The sequence below is a fragment of the Leuresthes tenuis genome, unplaced genomic scaffold (assembly GCF_036924035.1).
Source record: "Leuresthes tenuis unplaced genomic scaffold, fLeuTen1.0.hap1 SCAF_3, whole genome shotgun sequence".
Classification (NCBI taxonomy): domain Eukaryota; kingdom Metazoa; phylum Chordata; class Actinopteri; order Atheriniformes; family Atherinopsidae; genus Leuresthes; species Leuresthes tenuis.
In genome coordinates, this window is record NW_027325357.1 from 22,572,613 (window position 1) to 22,599,333 (window position 26,721).

Below are 26,721 nucleotides of genomic sequence, written 5' to 3' on the forward strand. Positions count from 1 at the left end.
GTGATGACAGCAGGGCACGAAGGGCAGAGAAGATCCCAGTGGCAGATCCCAGAGAAATCACGAGTCTGGGTCACATTAGAGGTTTGGATGGCACTTTACTGAAGGATGTGATCATCAAGACAGAGAAAAATGAAGAATAAGAAAAAGTAAAGATGTGTCAATGGAAAATCCTCTATGTGGATGAGATATTAAAAGGCTTCTAGTTCGTCTTTGGACTATTGCCCATCAAATTGTGTGCCAAGCTAAATTAGTTGTCTGGATGTGGTCCACAAATACTCAATCCATTGCGCTGATTTATCTCCATGGTCACTTGCAGCAACTTTTTAACCTAATCACCTTGTACAGTACATATGGAGGGAGGTCAGCCAAGTCATTTGAATTCTACGGTAGTATGTGTAATGTGTAGCAAGAGCTGCAGAAACAACAAGTGGATGATTGTTTCAGTATGAATAATTCATTGAAAATTAAAGTTACATCCAGAAAAAGCATTCAATAAACATATAGAAAGAGTTTTCTTGTCGCGTTGTTATTAATGGTCAACACTGAACAAAGAAGTTGGACTTTTATGAATGAGAAGAAAGGACTGTACCATGTTGCTATGTTGGACAAAGAAGCCACGATGGTCATGTTAAACTGTATTTTGCTCTGGTTCCCTCAGCAAACTGAGAAGCTTCTCCATCTTGGCTACTTCCACCTCTGGACCCTTCGGCATCTCTTGTCCCTTCTTGATCTACAAACACAAAGAAACACACAAACAGACGCACGTACTTTAAAAAAATCACTTGACCTTATACTTACCAGGTAATAAAAGTAAATACAAACCCTGCCGGCAGGCAGCAGACAAAAGGACAACACGACACAGTCAGACAGAAATTGAAATGTATGTTAAGTCATTAATAGAAGATTGTTTATATTAATCTATTATATAATGGTGTGTTTCCCCCATGTTATGAAATGTGCTCCAAAGGCCGCTGTCTAAAGTGCACGGCAGTAAAAGACAAATGATGGTGTAAGCACATAAAGGCATTGATTGTTTAGACCTCTTCAGATTTATGGCACAACATTACTTCTCTATTGCTCCAGGTGTTCATTCCACTTCTTTGATAGAAAGTTTAACAGGCCTATCATTATCAAAGCTCCTTTATCACAATTACAGGCTTTTCTCACATTGAGCTGGACTTTGATTTAAGAAGTCCAAAAAAAATCAAAAGAGCCTCGAGTGATTAGAGTCATCTTGATCAGGAAATAAATCTGACTGTTAGGCTTTAAGAGGGGATCCACACCACAGCATGTAGCAGTTATTTAACAGAATTGTTGAAATGTTTATAATCATGTAATTACCTTCTGGATATTCTGCAAAAAAGTTTATCTTCACAGAATAATGAGGTAATTCCCATAAACCCGTTTTGTGCGTTTGCAGATGCAGGTAATGAGAATCATTAGCACAGCATTAGTACATTTTTAATAAAAACTGGAGAATATCATGGAAGTTGCTGTGGTGACAAAGGCAGAGCACATTTCGAGAGTTTATGCTCTGAAAGAATAAGCCTGACCGTCCTGTCTTCAGTAGCAGATTCGACATAATTTGTTCGAGAAATTGTGGAAGGAAAGTGTTTCAAGGTATGTTTTGAAAAAATTCCCACAGCTCCACAGATTATCAGCACCTGATTGTCCCAATCAATCATGTTGGTGCAATACTACGTGCAATACGTGCACAACCCAGAATATGTGACATAAGCTTCTGAATGCAATGTGATTATTTCACTGTTATTAATGACAATCAAGCTTTTCCTGCTAAGACATCGTAGAATGTCTGCAGGGAAAAAGTTGATCTGATTCAGATATTGATACACAAAAGTGTCTTATCATTATCAACAGTAGTGGTAAAGCATACTAATATATATATATTCTATATTCAGATGAAAGTTAAGTCCTCTAAAGCTTGGAGAACATGATTTTATATGCCAGTGAAGCTATTTGGAAGAGTGGAAGAAGTACAGCTTAGTGTTCCCTAAACCGATTGGCATCATATCTTGATCCAACCTAATGGTTTTGTATTAACAACAGACCTACCTCCACTGGTAGAAACTCTACCAGCACACAAACCGAAAGTTAACAATCAATCACACTCATAAAAATACAAAGTCTGGAAACGTGCCACATGCAACAAATACACATGGCTGAGGAGAACTGTTGTGCTGTGTCATTTGATGGCGTAATTTAGAATTTGACCACATACCCCCCCCCCCCCCCCCCCCCAATAAAACTATCACATCTGTTCAGGCTCAAACAGTCATAACAACTCATAACAGCACGTGACTGATGTGATAGTACGGCACCACACTGAAGGTTAGAGCTCATTTTAGAATGTCAAAAAAACACGTTGAAAAATGGCATTTTAGGAGCACAACAGGACAAGACAGGTAAAGATGGGCCGGCTTAAAGTTTAACTGGCAAAACCAGCTTGTAAATACAAAACGTGAATTGTTGAAGTTTGAATACCTTATCCACTGAGCCTTTAATCTTTATAATGTCCTTTGATAATGACCCACAAAGCTTGTTGTTATTTTAGCAGTTTAGCAGTTCTTTTTTAACGCCTGATGCTTATTTCCCACAGTGGGTGCACTAAGCACTGTCAGTGGTGCTGATCAGTGCAGTTGTTTCTCAATTATACTCATAAGGGCTACAATCTGAGGATTCATCCTACATGGCTAATGAAGTAGAACTGCGTGTCCCTTAATGTGTTCCTGCATTGTACTCGTGCTTGTTGATGCGTGTAGCTGAAAGGGAACAGTTGAACGCATTTGTGGCAATACCCTGTGCAATGAAGCGTGTGGTGACCATGAATGCGTTTTACACCACTCATTAGAATTTCTCCTACTTTACATGCACTGATGTGAATGACACAAAGGAAAAATGGAAGGGCTGCAGAGCTAACTCTTAATGGGCCCTGATTAAAGTGTTGTGACTCAGAGTGCCATTCGGTTTCCTCCTGTGTTCAGAAGGACTGCTGTGATTACTCCTCAGCTCAACCAAGCCTTCAGGCACTCATCAGCTGCAGACGGATTCAATTGGTATTTTGTTTCACTTGAAAGTCACACCTTTCTTTGATACCATTAATTCAAGTTTTTTTTCCACAATATTCTTTCCCTAATTGTTTCTTGGGATCTTTTTTTCTTTTTGCCAGGAAAGGAAAAGAAATCGAGGTGATACTAATAGAGATACTAACGGTGCGGTTGGGGATCAGGGGCTTGTTATTTGGTGAAATGAACATGAGTTCAGGCCTCTGCAATAACTGAATTAAAGTGATATGTCTTTGCTGATGCGGGTCAGTTGGCAGTCATGGATAATGCTGATGTGCTGTCACTAATCCAGATGATTTAAACTGTACAATAAAATTTGATATAAGGTGCGTAAAAGTGTAATGACAAGACTTGCAGAATGCACTCAAACTTGTACCATTAAAGAGTGCCAGTAAAGCCTAATCATAAAAACAAAGTGAGCAAACTTGGGAGTTGTAAAGCAGCTGCAGTGAAATGGCAAGTTATTTCAAAACTAGTATATTAACTTAGCTGAACTGGTCGTAAGAATTCTTACCTTGGGCTTCTTGCGAAGGTTAGGAGAGAGTTTGAGGCTGGTGACGTACCCTCGATCATCACCCACTATGATGATAGGGTAGATGGGATTGAACATAATGTGAGTCAGCTTGGTCTTCTTTTTGGCTACCACTGGCTGCTGGCAGATAGCCTCATATTTGTTAATGTTGAGGTCAAAGACGTGAACCTGTGAAAGAGAGACGTCATTATCCCAGTGTCTTTGTTTAACAATATTTTAGTCACGTTGGAGCCTCTAAATGAATCGTCACTTAGCACGACACCACTATCACATCAGTAAGTGAGGGTGTAAATAAAAATTATTTAAAAAAAACAGACATCTGAGGATATAGTCTTAAGATTTTATCACAAACTGCCCTTCTTATCCTCTATGTGTCCTCTTTTATGTTAAAAAGACTCTCTGACCATCTGTTGAAAAGTGTGCTCAGTAATTTAATAGATGTGCACTAATGTCCATAAGTGCACATAAATATGTTTGGAAGAGACAAAATGTTTGGGATTCTTATTTAGCGATCTATGGATCTTTGGATGTCGTAGAGTCCAGATGACATATTTTCTTCTTAGAGCCTGAGTGCATTTACAGTCTGTTGACAACAAAATGAGCTCAAATTCAAAGCATAGCCCACTTCTTTTATCAGAAAAATGACTGTGCCTGGAGTGCAAAGGTTCACTCTGTCTAAGACTATTAGCGCCTCACAAAGCATTACAGGCATCATTTGTAGCAAATTATGAAACTCCACCAGGATCCGACTTTCTGTGACCTCATCTCACTACAACCTTTAGCAGCAGTGTTTTGCCTTTCGTACACAAGGACTAATGTAACTTTAGTCATGACTAATTGCAACAAACAATGACTGCCTCTGTAAATCATGTGAGAACCTGGAGCACAGACAGAGTTGACTTTGTTAAATATACACCTTTCATATTAGCCTGAACCTACAGCAGCACATTACAGTATCGCGCCTTTTTCATCTTAAGGTGAATACTTTGACCAACACATTCAATTCATCGCCTTCGAGGATGTTTTGATACTAGAGGGATTACATTTGTACACTTTCAAACCTGGGTCCTTTATTTCCATCTTTTTGGATCTAGATCAAGGGATGAAGGTCTTTGGGATTGGTCCAATGTTGACAGCAAATTGCAAAACAGCTGCAATGTATTCAGTTCTCTGAGACAAAGTTAAAGTGCTTGTTTTTGCCTCTCTCAGGGTCAGGTTGGTGTGGAACTGAAGGTAAGCACATAGATGAATTACACACAGCGGCCATTTTTCTTACTTTATTAACTTCATCTGATAAATTCATGATATATTCTTCCACTCTTGCTGGTTTGTTTACAGCCTGAGGATAATTTTACATAAACTCATAATCTACATTCAAAGGTGTGTTAATGTCTAGTTAATGTGAGATCATTTCCACTTGACAGTTGGCTATATTTACTTGAGCTGGGGTGGGCAGATGACATCTACCACTGCCATCAGTGCCTTAGTTAGACCTAAAAACTCAGTAATCTCACATATTAAAAACAGCATATAATGGTGCAGACCTATTGATCAGGAGGTCAAAGGACACAACGATAACCTCTGGTAAGCCCCCCAGAAATGGACCTGAAGAATCTGGGATCAGGACAGGCCATTATAAAGGCTTATGCCACGATGAATGAACAAGATGCCACATTCCCAGCATTTACAAAAAGTATTGCTATGTGCCTAAGGTGAAATGTGACTAAACTTTACATGGCCGACTAGCCTTTTTTGGGGCATCCACTGAGGGTACAGATCTTTGCACTCTAAGCTGCAGTGCCCTAGAAGTCACCTCTCTGTCTGTGTGCAGCATTTTCAAAATATCCCAGATTCAACACCTCTGGGAGGGGACCTCACACTTCCAGTGGTAGGTCAAATTCCACTTACAAGTCCAAACAAAAACTCAGATTGTTCACAGCCCATGGAGAGTCAAACTCACTGACAACCAGCATCTGGCAATAGATGTGAAAATACCACAAGGATGCACCCACTTTTGTTAGTTCAACAATCTCAGGAGTTACGAGGGCCAAGTACAAAAAAAATAATCAACATGAAGCCATTCTATAATTAATGATCCAGAAAATCGTAGTTTCCTATTCATCGCACTCTTGGCACAAGAACACATATACTTGGACTGTGAAATAACACTACTCTGCTAAATGTGGGCCATAAAACACTTTCCAATTACAGTTGAGGATATAAAACTATTACTGACTTTCCTGAAAGGCAGATTAAGCCATGTATCCCACAAAAACAATAGCTGGGGTTTCTCGTCAGGTGCACACAGGTTACTTTAATCCCTACCTTGGGGCTGTGTGAGAAGGAAGCAGGTAATGGACATGTACATGCACTGAACCAGCCGTGGCCATTTCACATGTTCATAAAACACCTGCTTTCTAACACATCCACCTGCATAATGTTTCCTGTCTGAGGGGTGTGTACCATCTACTTTTTCCTCTGTGCAATAATTGTGGGTGGTTACTTAAGGCTGTCTTTTGTGCCAAGTCTGGACATGGCCTCAAAAAAGAAGGCACTCCTCTTACGAGTTTGTCTCTCCAATGAGGACATTTGGGTCTTATTTGTGCACAGCTACTGTGTTTCTACTTATTATAGGGATTATGTGCAGTTATAACAAAATATTTTTTTAGCCTTGGGTCATTCTTTCCAAAGTCAGATCTAGGGCTTTTCAACTAAGGGCCTTTTTTTTGAGGGGGGGCAGTCTTCCACACCCTGTGTTCCACTGTGAATGTTTTGATAGAGTGTTTCGGGTTGACAAGCCATTCTCAAGAGCTACCTGCCCTGCCCATCCTCCGAGTCAAGTGCTCTTGCCTGACTGATCTGCTTATGGGTTGAATTCCCGAGCAGCCTTGGTTGTTTGCCTTCCCTCCTGGGCCTTTCTGCCAGAGTTCTCTATTCCCTCTGCCCTCCTGCTGCAGGACCTTCCCCTGGAGTAACTGACACATTGTTTTGGCAGGCCTCCAACTGATTTTATAACAACACACGAATCCCTGACTACAAATAACCTTGAAAGAAAGCCAGCAGCATTACTTCAATGCAACAAAATATTTAGATGTTAGATTTATGTTTATGCATTTGGTAGACATAAATTCAACACTTTAACATTTGGGTGTGTTTTCCCCTGTATTATATACACTGTGTGCACAGTTATTAGGCAGGTGAATATTTTGACCATGTCATCATTTTTATGCATATTTGTTCAACTCCAAGGTATATAAACTTGACTGCTTATTGGATTTAAGCATATCAGGTGATGTGTATTTGAGTAGTGAGGGAGGGTGGGGCCTACAAAAAAGGGCTGTAGCGATACACTAATTTCATGATACAATACACTTCGTGGAGTACTTCGATGCATACTCCATCGCATGCATCGAAGTACTCCACGGAGTGGCTAGCCAGTAAAAGCCCTAAAGATGAAAGAATAATGACATGGCTCCCTTCCTCACCTGACCTAAACCCTGATGAGAACTTGTGGTTCCCTCTTAAATGGGAGATGTACGGTGAAGGAAAACGGTAGACCTCTCTGAACAGTGTCTGGGAGGCTGCTGCACAAAAAGCTGATTGTCACCAGATTAAGAAACTGCCTGTTTATGACTGTCGTTGAAAAGAGGGGTGGCTATATTTGCCACTGTCAGAAATGTTTATTAGTACATTTTGAGCTGTTTGTTTATTATTCTCACTTTAATATACAAGTGAGATGGGAAACTTTTAGTTTTTCATGTAGTTGCATCATAATTCCTCATATTAATAGTTGGCCAACAGTCGTACACACACACAGATATTCTCCTTAAAAAAGCCAAAAGCTCCCTTTTACTTCCTCAGATATTCAGGCTTGAGGTTTATTAACATTTTGGATTGACCGAGAGCACTGTAGTTGTTCAATAATAAAATCAATCCTCACAAATATGACTTGCCTGATAATTGTTTTATGTGTGCTCACACCTGTATACTGTGGAGCTACTTACCAACAAGGCAAACAAGACTATGGACTCTCAGGGTGTATGTTGTGGAAAACACAATATATGCTGAGACCATTCATGCAGGCACATATTTTCATATTATAATAATATAATATTGAATATTTTAATATTGAATATTCAGTCTGGTAGAATGGTTCATTGTGGTGCAAAATGTTTGCCACACTTCTAACAATCTGGCAATAATGTGTTTTTATTACAAATAATATATTAGAAAATAATAGATTACTATCTGTGGAAGTTCATGCCAGATTTGAACAGAGAAGAGACCGTCAAAGGTTGTGAACTCCTCTGTTGTTGTTTTTTCACAGCATTTAGTATTGATAGGAACTAATAAAACAGATGACATGCTCAAACTGCTGAGATACTAGGCCTATGGACTCTGTACTTTGACAACACACAAATAAGTATGTAACAGACAGGCCGCACACAGAGTGTGTGGTTTACTTTACAGTCGAGTTGAGCTGAGCGTTCAGTGCTTTTGTTTTGTGTTGGACTGACACAGTCAGCTATGATGGGGATGAATCTACTCGTGTTGTGTGTGCTCCTGTCTGCCACCGCCTGCTCAGCCGGAGAAGGTAAAACCTTTTTTCTTAATATATAAAACATGTGATTTATTCAGTACAATCTTAATGATTTCACTGTTTAGTCATCAGTTTTCCTAATTAACTCTTTTCAACATCTTTCATGCCAGCAGCAAGACAAGCTCGGTCAGTGACTCTTCAACCCTGGTTGGTGGGACTCATAGCTGTATTTGGCTTCCTATTGATTGTCTTTGTTGCCGTGATCGTTAAAAGACTGCTAAAGAATAAAAGGTTTGTTATTCACACGTGGTCTCACACACGCACATGCCTGCCCTAATGAATGGCGTTCTAAGGTTTCAGTTTGTGGTGTGTAGAAATAAGCTGCTCCTTAAGGACAACAGACAATTCTGCAATACTGTTAGGAAACATTTCGCTCATATTTGTGTCAGTTTTTCTCTAAAAGTCGAAAGGAGAGTGCTCAGAGATGGCAATTTAGGTCAAAGCCAATTCTATACTTTGCCATTTAAACAAAAGTGATTTCGAAGTACATTAAAAATATTAACAGGCTCTTGGCTTGCCTATGCTCCACTACTAGCAATAAGGTTTATGTGGGTTCTGTTACACATAGCAGCTAATACTGAGCCTAACAATAACCTACCTGACTTTGGTCGAGTTAAACATTGAGCAAAATAAAGCAATGCCCGAAACCCTTATTGCGTGCAGCAAAAATGATCCATCACTGACAATGCTTTAGTCCAACTTGGTTCATTATCAGGTCAAAGGTTTGAACAATAAAGAACACACCCACATTCGTACCTCCCACTGGGCTGACATGCTCCCAGTGGCTCTTTAAATCATGAAAATTTCTCCTTTGCAAAATACATAAACAAAAACCACAAAGTGGATATGTATTTAGAATTTTTGAACTGATAAATAATCTAATGGAGTGAGTGTGCAGGCGTCTCTTCATTTTGCAGAAAGTTTTCATAGCCCTGCACCTTAATCTGTGTTGTGCAGAACTACCTCCTCTTTTCACAAATTATCTATTGACCCACGAGGCTGCAAAATTCTGCTTTCCCCTTAAACACAGTTTGTTGTACTTCCAGTACTACACTTCCATGAGTTAGAAACTCAAAATTTAATTTAAAATGAATTTAACTTCCTTTTCACACACAATCTGGGTATACTAAAACTGACTGATTGGCTATAAGACTAACAGTAAATGTCTTATGCACTGCACATTCTATTAAATTTAGATACAAACTATTTATTTCCATAGAGCTGAACAAGTTGATTTTGTTTGCTCAGCTCAATCTAAACACAATCACCGGGGGGAGATAACATTGATATTTTCTTGAACTAATAAATCAAACGTTAAATGTCTGTTAAAATGGGATCTTTGGAGATCTCAGAGATAATGTTTGTCTAAATCAAACCACCATTTAAGAGCTTGTTGTTTATTGATCTAAGCAGTAATGAGAAACTATTGTAGCTGTTGCTGTCAAAAAAGTACACTTAAGTTTGTGACTACAGCATGAGACGATAATACCATTAAATGAATACACACGGGTGAAATATAATAAAAAATATCTGACTGATCAAAGAAAGCACAGTAATTATTCATGGACAAATTTGCCATTTAAGATTGAGTTTGTCACCCAGTCGTGCTTCATAACCTACATGACAACTGCAGGTAAAACTGTGCAAGGTCCCAGAACAACATAAACTAACTAACCTGTCTGATCATTGTCGTCTTGTGTAACAGGGAAAATGAAGACAGATGGAGTTACGACAAGCCTGACGTGATGAATGAAGCTGACTCTAAACAGACCAGTCTGTAGAAGACCACATGAAAGCACCACAAACTCAGAGTCACCAGACTGTCTGTGACAAATCCATCAGTGTTCTTTTCAATTAAGAACATGACTGCTATAAATTCACTGTAATAGTCTCACAAGACTAATGTCTGGTATCGTTGAAGCTATGTTTTTTCACTTGTGTTTTTATTTCTCTTCTGATCCTTAATAATGTCAGTTTGATGAAAATGTGTCTTAATAAAATCTCAACGTTCATTGTACCCATAAACCAGGATTTCAATCCATTGTTCAAACTTTGGATTCGAGTACTGGACTTCTGCCTAAATACTTCCAAAAAGTTTAAAGACTTTGGGGAAATGTATCCAAAATGTGACAGAATAACTTCTTGTGAAGAGCAGAGTCATAAACTACTCAGAGCCTTAGGTTAAAATAGATAAGGTCTGACCTCCATCCTGCGTTTTGCCGCTCCGGGAGTATAGTTTGGTTTCTCTGAAGTTGATTGGTTGGTTCATGTAGACGTTGGGATCCTAACATGTTATTCTCTGATCTGAAAAAACCCTTCTAGTCCTTCAGGAGGACTAGAAGTGGATGACTAGCAGCTCCATGTTCAAAGGACTCTGGTAGCTTTGAAGAGAGCACAGATGGATATAACGGCTTCAGTTCTTTTTGTCAGCAAGGTGATATGAAGCATTGAAATATTCTATGCACTGCCTGACTTAGCTTACACTTAAAAACTTATTCTGATGGTAGTTCATAGGTTCCAAAAACGTGCTCCTTTTTTCCCCCTCAAATTAAAGTTGTCTATCCATCCGTCCCTTTCCTGAACTCGTTTCTTCCAATTAAGGGTCACAGCAAATTAAAGTTGTGCCAACTGTGATGTGTATAAATTATTTAGAGCCAAACAGATGGGAACACTTGGCTCAGGTTTTAATTTCTTCTTCCTCTGAGGTACATGTGAAATTACAAGACAATTTATTTCCATGACTCCAAAATTATTGAAGAAGATGAAGCCAGTTTTTATTGCTTTGGGTTGAATGTTAAGTATGAGATCTAAACAATGTAAAAAAAATGTAATTAAATATGTGGAAGTCCCTGTGCAAAATCTTAAGATGAGACGCACAAGAGAGGGTAAACATAGATTTGAAGTCTAATAAGATGTGGATGGTTCCGGACTTCTCTTTATTTCATCCAGACACTTTCATTTCTTCGCAGTCAGCTCAGATGGAGCGACAGGGACACAGAGAATTACTTTGCACCACACAACTGTATGTCATTCTTACACCTCAGCCTGCCAGGCGGTTTATTATCCTTATGAACACATGTACACCAGCACGCACAAACCCACACGCTAACACCAACACCATTGTGCCTTTGACATTTTGCAGTGTGGTAGAAGTAGCAGAGAGCCAGGTTGTCACCAGCTGTACACGTCAAGGAGCACACAACTCGTTATGAGTCACTTGAGCTCTGTCAGGCACTTGTCACAGAAAATGACAAATGTACTGCAACAAAACTGCAATCCTGGGGGAGATTATGTCAATTAAAATCATGCAATGAATGCGAGAAGGCTGTTGGCATTCTGTTGTTCTTCAAAATATGACTGAGATCAAATGTCAAGGAGAGTTCTGCCTTCATAATATTTTTTTTTTGGATGCCTCAGCATGCTGGGATGAAAAAAAAATCTTGCCCTTTTTTCTTTTACAGGAAGGATATTGTGCTTGTTAGATGCTAACGGGCTGACCGCTGAACTTCAATAGCTCCTGAAATCTGCTTTTGATTGAGTTTCAGAGGATAAATCACAATACACAGGAGACTTCACATGCTTTCTATACACTGGACACAAGATATTATTATATATATGTGCTGCTTGCCATTTTTGCACAATGAAGGTTGGTAGCTTTTTGTGAAATCTAATAAAGCCTCACTTGCATGTCCTATTAAGACTGAACCTTGGCTGTTAAATATGAGCTACAGGCATACTGTGGTGCATCTCGAGCTTGTGTTGACAAAACCCCAGGACTGAGGATGATGTCACACACACTATCACAAAAGGTGTCTCTCAAATTGCTCAACTCTCATATCCTCACTGTCACTCTCATTCAGCGTCATTTGGCACACTGGATGGGAAACGTGTCAGACACAAAACTCTTTTATAGTGTGGCGCCGTCTGTGAAGACAAACAGATGGGGACAGCTTGCAGCCATACCAAGGAAATATGTGGAGATATGCAAAACAGCCTCCAATAAAATGACTTTTAGGCTGAAATCACTGCCAAAGGAGGAAGCCTCCTTTCTTACATGAAACAGTATTTGAACAAACTTGATTGCCTGAGGATACTCATCATTAATCTGAGGCTTACACAGGATGGAGCCACCTCAGTCTATAACTATATTAGGATTATAGTAATGAGGGGGGCAGGTGGCACATGGTGCAGATGCTTATTATTTCACACATTGTTATGTGTTATCGTAAGCACACAGTGGGGGTTGAGGTCACAGCCTTCAGCCAAGCTTTCCTATAGGCCCTGACACAGGTCTGAGACTGAATGTAGAGTCAACACGTATTCTGTCAGACGCTGTGGTTATATAATGAGGGTTCTATTAGAGGAGAGCAGCAGTCTGGATATGCTTTAAGCGACCACGAGTCTTAATGGGCTGATTTTTTCTATCGTAATATCTGACGCATTTAGCCGTCTGACAAAAGAAGGAGAAAATTTGTGAATGAGCGCAGCTTCGTTAGGAAGACGGTGACATTAATATACATTCATGCTTTACTGTTTCACCATTGAGTGTAGTCATGTAAACGTCTGTTTGTGATATTTACAATCTCACACAGTCCAATCGAATAACGAGCAACTGGTTGGATTTGGCTTCAAAGTGTTCATGTTCGATCAAGTTCCTAAAAAAAGAAATTGATGATGAAAAAGAAAGACAACATGACCACAAAGAAAACTGTCAACGAACTCCTGAAGAAAGCAGATGTGTAAGTTTAGAAAAACTTGGTTATTTTGGATCCTATCAGTTGGAGGATGACAACTGATGTTATGTTATGTTCTGGTAGAATTAAAAAAAAGAAAAGGAGAATAATGATAATTGACACAAAAATCCCTGTATATTGGTAAGGGTGCTGGTCCAAGACCCCAACAGAAAGAAAGAACAGACACATCTGCTGTGCAATATCAAAGCTGCTGTTGAGTTAAAGTGCTGAGGGATTCAGCGATGAGCATGGGGGAATTAGTAGAACAAAGACACTACATTTAATTTTATAATCAAAGTTAAATAGCATAATTGCAATCTTTCAGCCCTGCAGAATAGCAAATTGACTTTTCATTCAAGTTCATGTCAAGAGAAAAACAACGTCCTTCTACAACATCTGTAATGTGTTGGGGGGTGTGCAGAGAGACGTATCATGATCAAGTACAGGAGAAATCTGTTGCATCTAAATGTTTTGACAAAACTCACAGAGAGAACCTTGTGATTTTAGTTATTTGCTAATTAAAGCGAGTTTATACTGAAGAATGACAGCACCCCCTCTTTTGTATGGTTTGTCATTTTTTTTGAGTGTCATGTAATTGTGGACAGATCCAGCTTTATAAACAACTAAATATTCATGTTGGTGATCTTATTTCAGCCCATTTAACTTGTACATCCAGGGCAGGTTGGTTCTGATAACATTGTGTAGTGAAATAGTTTTTTGACTGTCTGAACTCAATGTCTCATAACATGACTGTCTGAACTCATTTTCCAATAACACTGAATGGCTAGTAATGTTAGTTTCCCATAACACTGTGTGGCCCGTAAACAAAAATAATATAAATAACAATAGTATCATTTTGTGAAGGCAGACAACTCTGAGCCAGCTTCCTGATAAGTTGTGCGGACTTGTTTCTTCTTGCAAGAAATAAATGTTTTGTGTTGATTGTATCCAGCGACTCAGAGCCTAATTTTGAGAGAATTTTTCTGACTGATACAGATGGTGCAAAATGCAATGGTGCGGACACTCGATAGATCTAACCCTTTGTTTCATGTACTGTGGCTTGAAAAGGAGATTTCTAAGGGCCAAAACGATCCAAAATACTCTAGAACAGAAAAACTGTTCTTAAAGTCAAGCCATTATTTGTCAAAGTAAGAACGAACCAAGAAAGACTCTTACTGTTCCAACTGTTGTCACAGCAGCAAACACAGTGGAGGAGTATGGAGACCAGGCAACATCTCCAACAGCTGCATTCAGGTCAAAGGTGAACATCGGAGTCCTGCAAAAAGACACAGACCAGTTAGGAAATGAAAGTTTTCCTCATGCTAATTACCTGACTGCAACACATCTGTGAATTTAAATGTCATTTGAAGATAAATTACTTATTATACTTTTTTTTTTTAAAAGAAAGACCCTCGCATCCTGCGGACAAATACTGTTTAATCTTATTTCTTTTGGTCATTTTCTCTGTAAAACCATAGTTTCTTTTTTTTTTTACAACATACACAGTCACTTGTGAAATATGTAAAATCTGAAATAGGGTTACATACATGGCTTTAACAGATATATCTTTGTAATTTATATGTTATGTCTTGATTTGGAATGAATTTGTTCTTATCATTAACCATATTTTCCTTCTGTGTAACAGCTGTCCAAACGCACTGGATGTGTCATTCACAGAAATCCCTGTATACTGTGTTTGTGTTCCTTTCTCTACGGACATTGAACACAACGGCTGTGGGCACAGTACACAAATCCCATCTATTACCTTATAAAGCATACTGAAATGTTAGCCAAAATCCTGCTATCAATGTGACTGAAGCAGATCTGAAGCTTGCTAATAACTTGCTAATGCAATGATCAATAAAACTAATGTTCAGATTACTTAATGTAAATTGGGATTTAGCAGAAAGAATTATAGAGCTAATGATTCCCTATTTGCTGGCTGTGTGTAACGTAGAAGTGTGTCTATTGCAGAGTGGAACTGAGATCTGATAGTGTTCAATGGAAACACGTGTTGAGATGAAATCTAATTTTAGATGTAAACGGACACACTTACAACTCTTCATTGATGAGTGGATCGCCCAACATTTCGATGCCTATTGTAAACAGAGCTTTAGAAACCACCCAAACTTCCTTTTCTTTCCTGAACTGAGCACATTCCTGAACTCTCATAACAAGGACCAGAAGTGAATGTCATGATCTGTAGTTTTTGGGCTGTGTTTGGAGTGTTCTGGGGTTTTCAGTTCTATTTTGGTTGTAGTTTATAATTTCTTTCTTCTGTATTTAGGTTTTGCTTCCTGTGTTCTGCTCTAGTTTATTTTTTCAGTTTTTTAACCATGGTTCTCGTCTGTTCCTGAGTTTGGTTTTCCCTGTTGTTTCCCGTGATTGTCCTCAGCTACAGGCTACTTTTGATTGAGTTGTTTTTAATTAAGTTTTTTCATTTATTTAACTGCCCACCTCTACAGTTTTGTCTGCTCTCGCATTCTCTCCTCAAGCTCACCAGAAGTATCATCAGAAATAGACCAGAATGATCAGTCAACTGCATTTAACACACTTGCCATTATAAAGATTTCAATGTGCGTTTCAAAGCTCATATTTCATATCATAAACAACTTGGCTTCGGGGTAAGTTTAAACCTGTTTAAAATCATTTAAAGGTTGATGAATCTGACTCACTGTTTAAAGGGATTCTTTTAAACAGCATGACAGAGCACTCAGCTAATGTGATTCATCAGTGATGAAGTTCGTCTATGAGATTCAGGTTTTTCAAACTGTTCAACAGGATTCACAGTATCAGCCTTCACAAAATAAAAAAAAACCTGAACAGCTTTATTTTGCTCCTAATGTCTTAAATTATAAACATTTCTTTCAACAACACCTCACTTTGAATGTATTTCACACTTTTCCAGTGTTGAAGACATTCCTGCTGCACATCCGCTCAATGTGTTCAGCATTAGGCAAGGTTCACCCCCCCCCCCCTTTCAACCATTTACACTTTACAATTGGCACACAGCACTTTATTCAGTAGCGAGTGGTAAATTAAGATTTTAGACTAGACACTCGTGCGTTATTGTATTTTTCCCTGAAAAAAAAAGAAAAGAAAAAAGTTTAGCATCTTAAGGATGTTACAGATCACACTTGAAATCTGTGTCTCTTATAATGGGCGAATGATTACTATCATTATTCAGTCAAGCTGTCCGTGCTGACAAGATGTGGGAGGCACTGTGGGTTAGTCAAATGAGCCAGGAAATCATGCTGGACCCATGACGAGTATAAGGTAATAAAGACTAATGCAGCAAAATGTCATGGAAAGATTACAGGAATGCTGATTACCCCTGTACCTAATTCTCTGATGGTACATGAATATTTACAGACAAAGCATTAGCAGTGTTGCTAAGGATAATGACTCAGCATTAAGAAGGAAATGCTGCTATTCTGTAGCTTCTGTAGACTTGTGAATGTGTCTTAAAGTTTCCTTCAGCTAAAAGATGGAACAACAACAGCTTTAATAAGACTGAGATAAAATATTCAATTGTACAAAATAAGATAAAAAAACCCCACTCTTTTATAAACATATTACAACCCTAATTCCAAAAAAGTGGGGATAATGAGTGAAATGCAAACAAAATACTTAAATCTCACAAACCAATATCATTTTCACAAGGACAATGTGGCAAATGATGAAAGGAAGACTTTTCACAGCAGCAACACGTCTCAACAAAAGACTGAAAAAGTAAGTGTCACTAAAAACAAGTAGCTGGAGGAACATCCAGCAACTAATTAGGTTAATAGGCATACAAAAGAACCTTAGAGAGGCAGTCGATCTATCAAGCAAAAGAAGCCATGTGTGAACAGGCCCCAGCGCCGCAAACTTCACGGAGTCAAAGTGCATTTAAAAATGAATTGACGAAAAGTGGGAAAGTGTTTATGGTCAGATGAAGCAATATTTGAAATTCTTTTGTGGAATCATGGAATTACAAAGAGAAAATATCTGGTTTGCAATCAGCAATTAACTCAAAAGCTTGCATTTCTGATGGTATGGGGGAGCTCCACATTGGTAGTGGCACATCTGGAAATGCACCATCAATGCTGGAATGTATATACATGTTTTAGAGCAACACATGCTCCCATTCAGAGGATCGCATCGCAGACTCTGGGCTGGCCTGCCTGCAGTCCATACCTTTCACCAGACAAAACGCATCCGCACATCGTGAAAACTACAACACGAGTGTTGAGCTGCTAGAATCGTATATATCAAACAAGAATGGGACAACATTTCTCTCCCAAACTTCCAGCAACTGGTCTCTGCGGTTCCCAGACGCATACAGGCGGTTGTTAAAAGAAGAGGGGGTGCTATGTCGTGGTAAACATACCCCTGTCCTAACTTTTCTGAGATGTATTGCTGCCATCAAATTCACAGTCACCATGAAATAGTAAACAGTCTCACTCTCAATATTTTATATGTTTTCTGTGCTCTGTTGTGAATAAAATATGGATAAGATCTGCAGATCTTTGCATCCTTTTTACATTTTACAGAGCTTCTCAGCCTGTTTAAAATTGTGGTTATATATGACACCAATAATGCAGGTCATTAAGATGTGAAACTACTCCTTTTCACCCAACTCTGAATTTAAAAGGCAGACTACAGCACTGAGTGAGTTTTGTTATGAGTTGCTGTTATTAGATTGAGATTTTACCCTTGTGCTCAATTACACCAGGGTCAACCAATGGGGATCCTTAGCACAGCTACAAGTATGTGGTCCCTCAACAGCTATAACACGGCCAGATTTTATCAACAGCAACTCATTTAAACAGGGAACTGTCTCAGCAGTACATAATCATAAATGTTTGCCACAGACGCGTTTCTACTGATACTTGATACCATACGAGTTTAGTTAATATCATACTACATGATACTGAAATTATGACAAACTTATGACATATTGTGAGGCAACATATGTGTCTAGAGTGAAAACTGTACCGTACACAGCAGATGCAATTTACTCGATTTCTTTCACGAAACAAGTTTGCTGGACTCTAACCTGATGGCATGGTCCCAGATCTTGACAGTCCAGTCTGAGCTGCAAGAGATGAAAACCTTTGGATGGAAGGGGTTCCACTTTACTGCATCTACTGCCATGCTGTGGGCATCATAGGTCTCCAGGAACTGGCTTGAATAGGTCTTGGAACACTAGGGAATAAAAGCAAAATCTACATTTTAACTGAGATATTCCAAAGACAAAGATGTTATTTAAAAAAACAAACACCATGCAAGATGAGGCTGCCATAAATTTAACAGTGAACTGATAAAGGTCCCCTAGGGGCAACAGAAGAAAAACTATACAAAAAACTATACAAATGAACGAGTATTTGACTTCCTGATAAGTGAGTGAGTGCAAAAAACAAACAAAAAGCTAAATTGGTTTGTGGAGGAACTAAGAGTTGACATTTTATAGTAATTGCTTTATTTGTCTGGGAACAACTTTCCACTGATAGCTGAAGAAAAATTCTTATGGTGAAACTTCTTGTTTTAACGAAGCTAGAAAAAGCAATGCATGTGACAGTTTTAATCCAGTTTGTTTACTGTTGACGGAAAAGAGTTTAGATTGCAGGGATAAATCAATGAGAGAATCTGGGGTGAAACAAGCTTCACAGGTTGTGGGGACAGCTGATGCATTTCAAAACACTGACAGTTTGATTGTTCACCTGCAGCTAGGTGTAAGGTTGTTCATTCGTGCTTTCTTAAGGTGTCTCTGCCACTGAACCTTGAGGTGACAGATGGAGCATATTGTATCGCACATGCTGGGTGAATGTCTGTCAGCACGTCGGCGTGGACAGCCAGGTACGCGAGGCACTTTTACACGACTGAAGCCAATGTGTCGGTCAGTTCTTCACACTTAGAACGACATAGTATCCAACACTTTCCATTTGAATTCCTTGGTTTTAGATATCAATATCTAATACAAAATATACAATATAAAAATGACCAAGTCCTTAACAGGCCCTAAAATCAGGTCAATACAACCTCAGGTGAACAGCAACATATGACATATTACACCATGTCATTATATAGAGAACACAAAGCAATCCTCTGAAAGACACAAAGACCAGTCGCTAAACCACAGAGCTCATTAGAAAGAAATGTAAAGCAAAAGAAAGAGGAAAGACAGCGAGCTCTAGTTACAGCATATTCAGACCATTATATCTACATATAGCATACAGTAATGCATTTATTTCTGTATCAAGGTTTAAAAAGTTGTATATTTCAGTAGTTGCCACATCCAAATAAATCTTAAATACAGTTTGTGTCCAAAGGTATATCATATTAAACAAGGTTATTTGATTTTTTTCCCTAATTTAAGTAATAGGTGACTCATTTCAATGGTACAGCTCGAGCTTAACTTGTTTTTGTCATAACAGTAGAGCTCAGGATGCAGCACTACAGACAAAATCACCACGCAGCAGTTGGCTTTACTGATTGTGTTTGGATCTTAATTTGAAGTTATAATGAGTTCCAAAACTGTCTCCGAAACAACACGGGCACCAGCATGTGTGAGCACTCACACAATTCTGTGCACTTTTGGATACCTGACATTTTAAGAAGCCAGGAATTAATGTGAGGACCATGGCCTCACTCTCCTTATGACCAAGTGACAGAGAGTTCATCAGTCAAAATGAAAACAATAAATGTATGGTAACCTCCAACAACAAACTTATCGGTGCCTTTTGATATCAATAGCATGATGAGAAAAAGAATATGGAAGGTAGGGGCCAGCTGGAAACTGTTGGCCGTCTGAAAAGGACAGCGAGTACGTCTGCTTAAGGGCGTGAATTAAACTGCTAATGTCAAGCCAAAGTGGACACACACAACGGCCTGCAGTATATGGACGATCTCACACATATCATATCGTATAGAGGCCCTATTATTGGAATATTTCTGCCTTATGTGTCCTCGATAACTGTGGCAACAAAAATCTGTCAGAGAACAGATGTGAGAGAGTTAAGCTGCAAATGGTTTCTGATGTCACTTTAGAAATGCCCAGAGAGACGACACCATTTTCAAAAGTCATTCTTAACAGCACAGATCGTCAAACCGGCAAGAAGTGTGGAACATTATAATATTGTGAAATTACAGAACTTATAGTATCTTTCTTCATCTAAACAAATGGCAGTAGGGACACGTAGTAGATGAGAAGGTTTTACTGCCGTTATCAGGACAGTCATGCCCTGCCAGTTTTGTCTCAAATGAAGATTAATAGTCTAATAACAACGATGTCCCCACAAAACTAGCGATATTAATATGTGGCATATTCTGCACCTCTAAAACATATATAGTATAAAATCAGGGCACACTGTAAGAGCAGCTTTGACTCTATCCTTTGCCTGAACCTTTATTTGTTATGTATACATATATTAGATGCATATGCTACAGCTGACCCTGCACATTTATCATGTTTTTGTGTGTGTGTGTGTTTAAGGAAATAAAGGAACACACTGAGAGAAAGGCATGAGGGAACGAAATTTTATAACATTCACACACGATGAATGCACGATGAATGCATGTGAAGTGTTTGTGCCATTTTATATTGTAGGTTTACATCACACACATACTGTATTGTAAAATGACTGGTGACTGAGACAACAAAGCGCATCATAAATCAGTCAAGATTGTTTTGTTATTGAGTGAATGTGACTCATTTTACTCTGAGTGCTTAAGTGAGCCATGTCAACAGCATGCTTGATGCCATTTTAGAGGTGTCATCCAGCGAAAACCAGCATAGTGAGATCCTTGATACATACCTTGTGTATTTTCCCCTCCTCAGTGCCAACTAAGAAGAGATAGTCAATCTGTTTATGGAAGTCGAATGATGTACCACAAGCTGTACAGAGGAGGAGTCAGAACACACACTGTTATAGGCATCAGTCTGACATACTCGACCTGGGCGAATCTGAATCAATATCAGATGACTGTCAAATAGTGTGCTACTTAGACAAGCTAGTTAGTAAGCCTTACCGATGCTTGGCAGCTTTGCACTCTCCGGTTCCTCAGAGACAGAACTGTTCATTGACAGTCTGATAATGTCTGTAAAGACCAGCTCATTCTGCAACCATGCAAATAACACAGTGATGCAGCCACAGGTAAGTACAAATACTTGTGAAAACAACAACAAAAAAACCCTACAAATTTGGTCAAACACACTGACTCATTTATCTGTAAATCCACATATAAATATAATAAATCAACAAATGTAATTAGCAACACAGAGATGTGCAGGTTACAGAAATGGTATATGCAATTTAAAACAATTCCCTTCGCTTGCCTTGACAAGTGTCCAGGATACAACTCGGCCATCAGATGACACGGAATAAAAATTGTGGTTGTTGTCCATGTCATCACTCTGCCAGCACACCTGAAATGAATAAATAAACCCACTGAAATCAACACGTTTAGTTAAATATCCAAATGAATATTTGTCAAAATAGATATGTGTGAAATGTCCTTGATTCTGCAGCATCTAAAATGCTGTATTAGGATAAGAGTAGTTATCAAATTCAGCATCACATCAATAAAGATGAGTTCTGCTTTCTCGCTTCTGACTAAGTTGTTTGGTAAACCGTGTAAACAGAGAAAAACTTGGACACAAAGGTGAAGTGGCTGACATTTGACAGAACACACGCACACGCACACACGCACGCACACACACAGACACACATTGAACTCCCTGTCTGCCTCTGCCATGCCCCCCTACACCCACCTGCCAGACAGGATCTGTGTGCTTGCCAGTCTTTGCATTACTCTTGTAAACAGGTTCTTGTTCTTCCTCCCTCAGATTGTAGACAGCCACACAGCCATCATAGAAGCCTACTGCCACCAAGAAGGAGTGCTGCTTATGTATGTCAAGACACAGGACGCCAGACGTTGTGGGGTAGAGGTACTCTGGGAAAGCAGAGTTCTTCAACGAGTAGAAGACAAGCATACCACGTCCCTGCTTACCGAAGTCATCTATTCAGGGCAGGAACACAAGAGAGAGGATTAGGGGATGCAAAAATAAAGGAATTGCTGTAGCTAAAAAAAAATAACTATATAAAATTGACCATGCTTAATATCCTTTGTACTTACATGAACCCATTCCCACAGCAAACATGTCCTGATATTTGCTATTCCTGTTAAGAACAGATTACTCATTCAGTCATTCTCCCCTTTTTTTTTTTTTTTTACAGCAGAGACGATATACAATCACGAAAGCACTAAACCTATTCAGAGGATTTTTTTGCAGTTTGAATAAATCAACCTACCAGCAGAGGGCAGTGACAGACAGTTTTTTGGCTTTGTCATACTGAAACTTCCACAAAGGCAGAAGGGTGCCCTCCTGTTCCCTGAACTCATCGGAGGCATCTTCAAAGTATTTAAAATCTGAAGGGACATAAGAGGAGAGCTTTTAAAATGTTTCATAATCAAAATGGACTGTGACTTAAAAGAACATACCTTGTGCTATGTCGTCCAATGTATTCTGATTGACCATTCTCTCAAAGATCTTGGACGTCTTGCCAACTTTAGTGACGTCATCATTCTGTAACAGAAGCTAAACAATGAAAATTGGGAAGAAACTCTACAAAAATATTTAGCATCTTTTGAATTTGATATTTGCTGTAATTATTATAACACTAACAAAAATATTGAAATGATATGACATTGTAGTAATTATGTTAGATTAGAAAACACAACATTTGGACTTAGCAGAGGTTAAAATAGTATTTTTGACCACTAAATGTCAATGTGATGATATTCAAATATTAAATGCATGCTGCGTTTATGCAGGAAAGTTGTTAAACTGTAAAAAACAGACCACCTGGGTTTCCATCAGTATCAACTTCTTCTTGCTCTTGTCATTGTCTTTCTTCAGCTGTGTGGCTTTCTGCTTCTCTTTGTTTCTTTCTTGCCTCTGCAGCTCTTCCAGGTAAGAGTCGTAGATCTCCCACTGCAAGGAGAAAGGTTATTGAAGTCATCCCACGCAAGCACAAACATTCGCCGATGCACAGCAATGAGAAAACAAGCAAGGCCAGAACGTATCTGTCAAACAAGCCAGGGACTCCTGTACCTGATTAGCTGTGGCAGAAAAGGTGCTGCGCGGTGGAGGTTCAGTCTGGCAGCTTCTTTCCTGGAGGAAAAAGAAAATGACCTTACGTCTGGATGATATAAGACTAAAAATATCTGACTTTTCTCATGCACTTCAATGCTAAATATCTCAACCATTGAGCAGAACACTGAGCAAACTGCTCCTTCCTACCCTCAGTGGATTATTAAGAGTCTGGGAGGCCCTCTCACTGAAGTTGAACTGATTTGTGACTTTCTTGTCAGTTTTGGAGGCAGCGCTGTCTGGTCTTTCCTCTCCCCCAGCGTCCTCTACCTCCCCTCCATCCTCTACAGGTGTAGCCTGTGGAGAGTCAGCAAAGGAATGTTGTTCATGTTCAACTTTTTTGCCTTTCGGAGAAAAAAAAAAACAGCTCGGCCTCTTTCACACATTGTTTAAACGGAACACAATATATGGCTCAACACAAGAGAAGGGACTCATTTCAGTGAAAGCAAAACGTTTTACCGGGGTTTCTGTGTGATCCTCTGCAGGCGCTGCTCCGGTTTCAATTGCTGCTTTCACTGTGCACATTAGAAATATCTAATCAGAAATGTTTCATATCATAAGTCTTTTTCTTTCATTTCACAGAACAACCTGAAAGTGACATCTTGTGGCTTCAAGTTCGCATTACAACAGAGAGGAAACCATAACATCATCTACACACAGAAAATACTTTGTTTGGAGTTAGTGTGAAAGAGAATAAATTCTTGGTCTTGTATATCTATCAAAGTAACACAGTGCTCTGTTCACAGACTAAACTGTAGCATGCCTCAATAAGTACCTTCAGGGAGACCCTCCTTGGCCCTCAGTCTTCGAGCTTCATCTGAGTCTTGATGCAGGAGGCTACCCTCCAACACAAAGTGAACAGCCATCTGATCCACAACACTGGTTGCCTTGTAGGATCGTTCCTGAGACAAACGTCACACAAAATGTGAAGAAGGGTTAAAAAAAAAGCACTTCAAACATAAAGGCACACAACACTGGCTCATAACAGGTTTCTCTTGTGTTTATAGATATAATAAGAGTAAAGTAAGAATGTCAGCAAATTACATTCTGCTGCACCCCAATTTGATATGATATAAGCAAAACTTGCATCTGTTCTCTTTTTAATTCTTTCAAATCTTTAATTAACGGCAGGTTTCCTTCAGATGCTCCCTCTACCTCATCCAACAAAGGCTTAGTTTTTCCAAGCACAGAGGTGTTGTGGCTCACCACTTTGTGCCGAACTCCATCAGAGAATCATCAATCAGTTCAACAGAAATATTTCTCAAATTTCCAAAGAAAAATTGTCTTTCAACATCTACAGTGCATGACACTGGCATGAGAAGCCATCGTGCTAGCGTCATCAGTCACACGGGCTCTGGAGCACTTTGAAGAACTATTGTCAGTCAGTACAACTGGCTGCTGCATTCAGACGTGTAACTGTCTTTTCAAGGAGGATTGACTCTATGCAAGAAACGCTGCCAAGTTCTCTGGGTGCAGACTCATCTCAAATGAACAGAAAGACATTTCAGCTTGCCTTTGGGAAAAATTAGGTTGTTTGATTAGGGTTTGATGAAATGTCAGAGAAACAAATGCTATTACCAAGGTCAATTTCCTGGAAGGTCCATGGTTTATATGGACTTTATAGACAAAAAAATGTGTGTGCGTTTGACTGGCCTGTCCACATCTGTGTGGTAATATATGATACACCATGAAGATGAGAATCACATAATGATGACCACAGACGAATGAGCAGAATAAAGTTTGTATCAAAAGTGCAATTAAAAGGGAGGGTGATGTAATGTGATGGCGAGCGTGCCTCTCTCCCAACTGTTTTGAGTTTGTTGCTGACATCAAATTCATTCATTGTTCAGATTTTCTAAATACAATGAAGTTGGTCACTAAGACACAAAAAATAAATTTATTTTGTCCTTAAGAACAGTTCAAACTAGTCAACAAATTTTTTGCATTCTAGAAAACTATTTATACATTTAATGGTGTTACTTTATACAACTAGCAGTAACTTTCTCACCTTGAAGTTGTAGCGGACAATATTTTGTGGAGCATGTGGGTTGTTTGCAGTCAGGACCCTTGTGATTTCCTCTTTCAGCTCCTAGTCATATGAACACAAAGAAATTGGCTGTAAGTGCAATGAATGAAATGATAACTTATGAAATAATGAAACCACAACAAAGTCAGGGATGATTTCCACAAGACCACATGTTAGTCTTAAACATGAGAAATAACTGTTTGTCTGGACCGAACAGGCTTAAAAAGCCCAGGGACTCAACATCTCAAGTGACCCATGATTTTATCCCAGATATACAATACATAAACCAGAAAGAGACACAAAATGATATGCAAATGAAATGGGAAATGACCACAATTGGACAAATCAGACACCAAAGAGATGCAAAAAATCCAAACTGAAATGTAAATGAATACAGCTGATGCGAAATGGTCACAAAGAGATGCAAAATGACCATAGAGATACAAAATCAAACAAACAAAAAGAACATAATGAGGCATAAAACATTACAAATAATGGCCAGAGACCTAAAACGGTTGGAAAACAATCACGCAGGTAGAGGAATGTCAAAATAGCACAAAATGACCAAAACAGAAAATAAAATTACTGTAAATAGGGGCAAAATGACCTAATTGTTATTCAGAAGTATGCAAAGCATCTACATCATTCACAGGTGGAAATACAAAACCAAAAATGGCATACTAATTTTTTGTAGCTGTGTTCTGTGCCTCAGTCCTGAGTAGAAATAATGTCTTGCCAAAGGGGCTTTTCTTGCATAATCCATCAATGAGTATTCCTATCCTTCACTTACAGTCTCAGTGAGCTCTAGTTGATCTGTAGGCTTGAGGACTTTCCCATGAGTCCACTCCTCCAGTCCTTCGCCAATATCCACTGCCTCGTCCTCATCCTGTAATGACACAGAAGATATGCATGTCTGTAATGACAAACGCCCTCGTAGTTCTCCCAAATGGACGTGTGTGTAAGTAAACCCACCTTTTTCTTACTCGGAGCTTTGATTGACTTTGCACCTGGTGCCCTTTGAACAATTGGGCCCTGCGTGAAAATAAATGACAGTGATATGAATGGTTAGCTGGACAGTTCACGGTAAATATCAATAGTTACATTTGAGCGTCGCAACTTTGCTAGTTAGCTAAGTAACGCTAGCTAAAATGATTTATCAATTACCTTTCTTGGAAATGCTGCATTATTGTTGGCCACGGGCATTGTGACAAGATTTTTTCAAAACTTTATCAAACAGTTTAGCCCAGTATGTTATATCGACGTTAAGATGGACTTCTTAAGTAGTAAAAATAAGTAATTCACTCTCTTGCATCTGCTTGCTGCTGTGTATTGGTTGCCTAGCAACCACTCGTCCAGTCTCAGTCGGGAACGATAAAGATCCAAACGAAACATATCTCCCGTTATATTTTAAAGTCACAATTATTGTTAATCGTGATATCCTCCCTTAATCAGCTTATTGATTTTTAAAGTAAGGCATGGAAGCAATTGCCCGACCTAACATTGTAAAACAACATCTTATCACAGTTGTTTATTACTAATGCTGTTCCTTCTATTTTGTGGTATAAAACACATGTTAAATACAGTTTTATTTCCAAAATAAATTGATTAT

At 39.0% G+C, this 26,721-nt stretch overlaps 1 protein-coding gene across 1 annotated transcript; it reads right to left on the reverse strand.

Annotated features, from left to right (window-relative positions):
- Positions 1-480: 480 nt before the first annotated feature.
- Positions 481-26,004, reverse strand: dnai1.2 (dynein, axonemal, intermediate chain 1, paralog 2; the record flags this gene model as incomplete). Its single annotated transcript, XM_072383052.1, has 18 exons — positions 481-730; positions 3,598-3,783; positions 14,125-14,224; positions 17,990-18,138; positions 20,748-20,827; positions 20,962-21,049; positions 21,269-21,358; positions 21,704-21,951; positions 22,069-22,112; positions 22,245-22,362; positions 22,435-22,519; positions 22,799-22,927; positions 23,048-23,107; positions 23,237-23,383; positions 23,546-23,601; positions 23,862-23,988; positions 25,095-25,175; positions 25,903-26,004. Coding segments are annotated over 18 exons (1,992 nt in total), but the record flags the coding sequence as incomplete, so codon positions are not given.
- Positions 26,005-26,721: the final 717 nt, after the last annotated feature.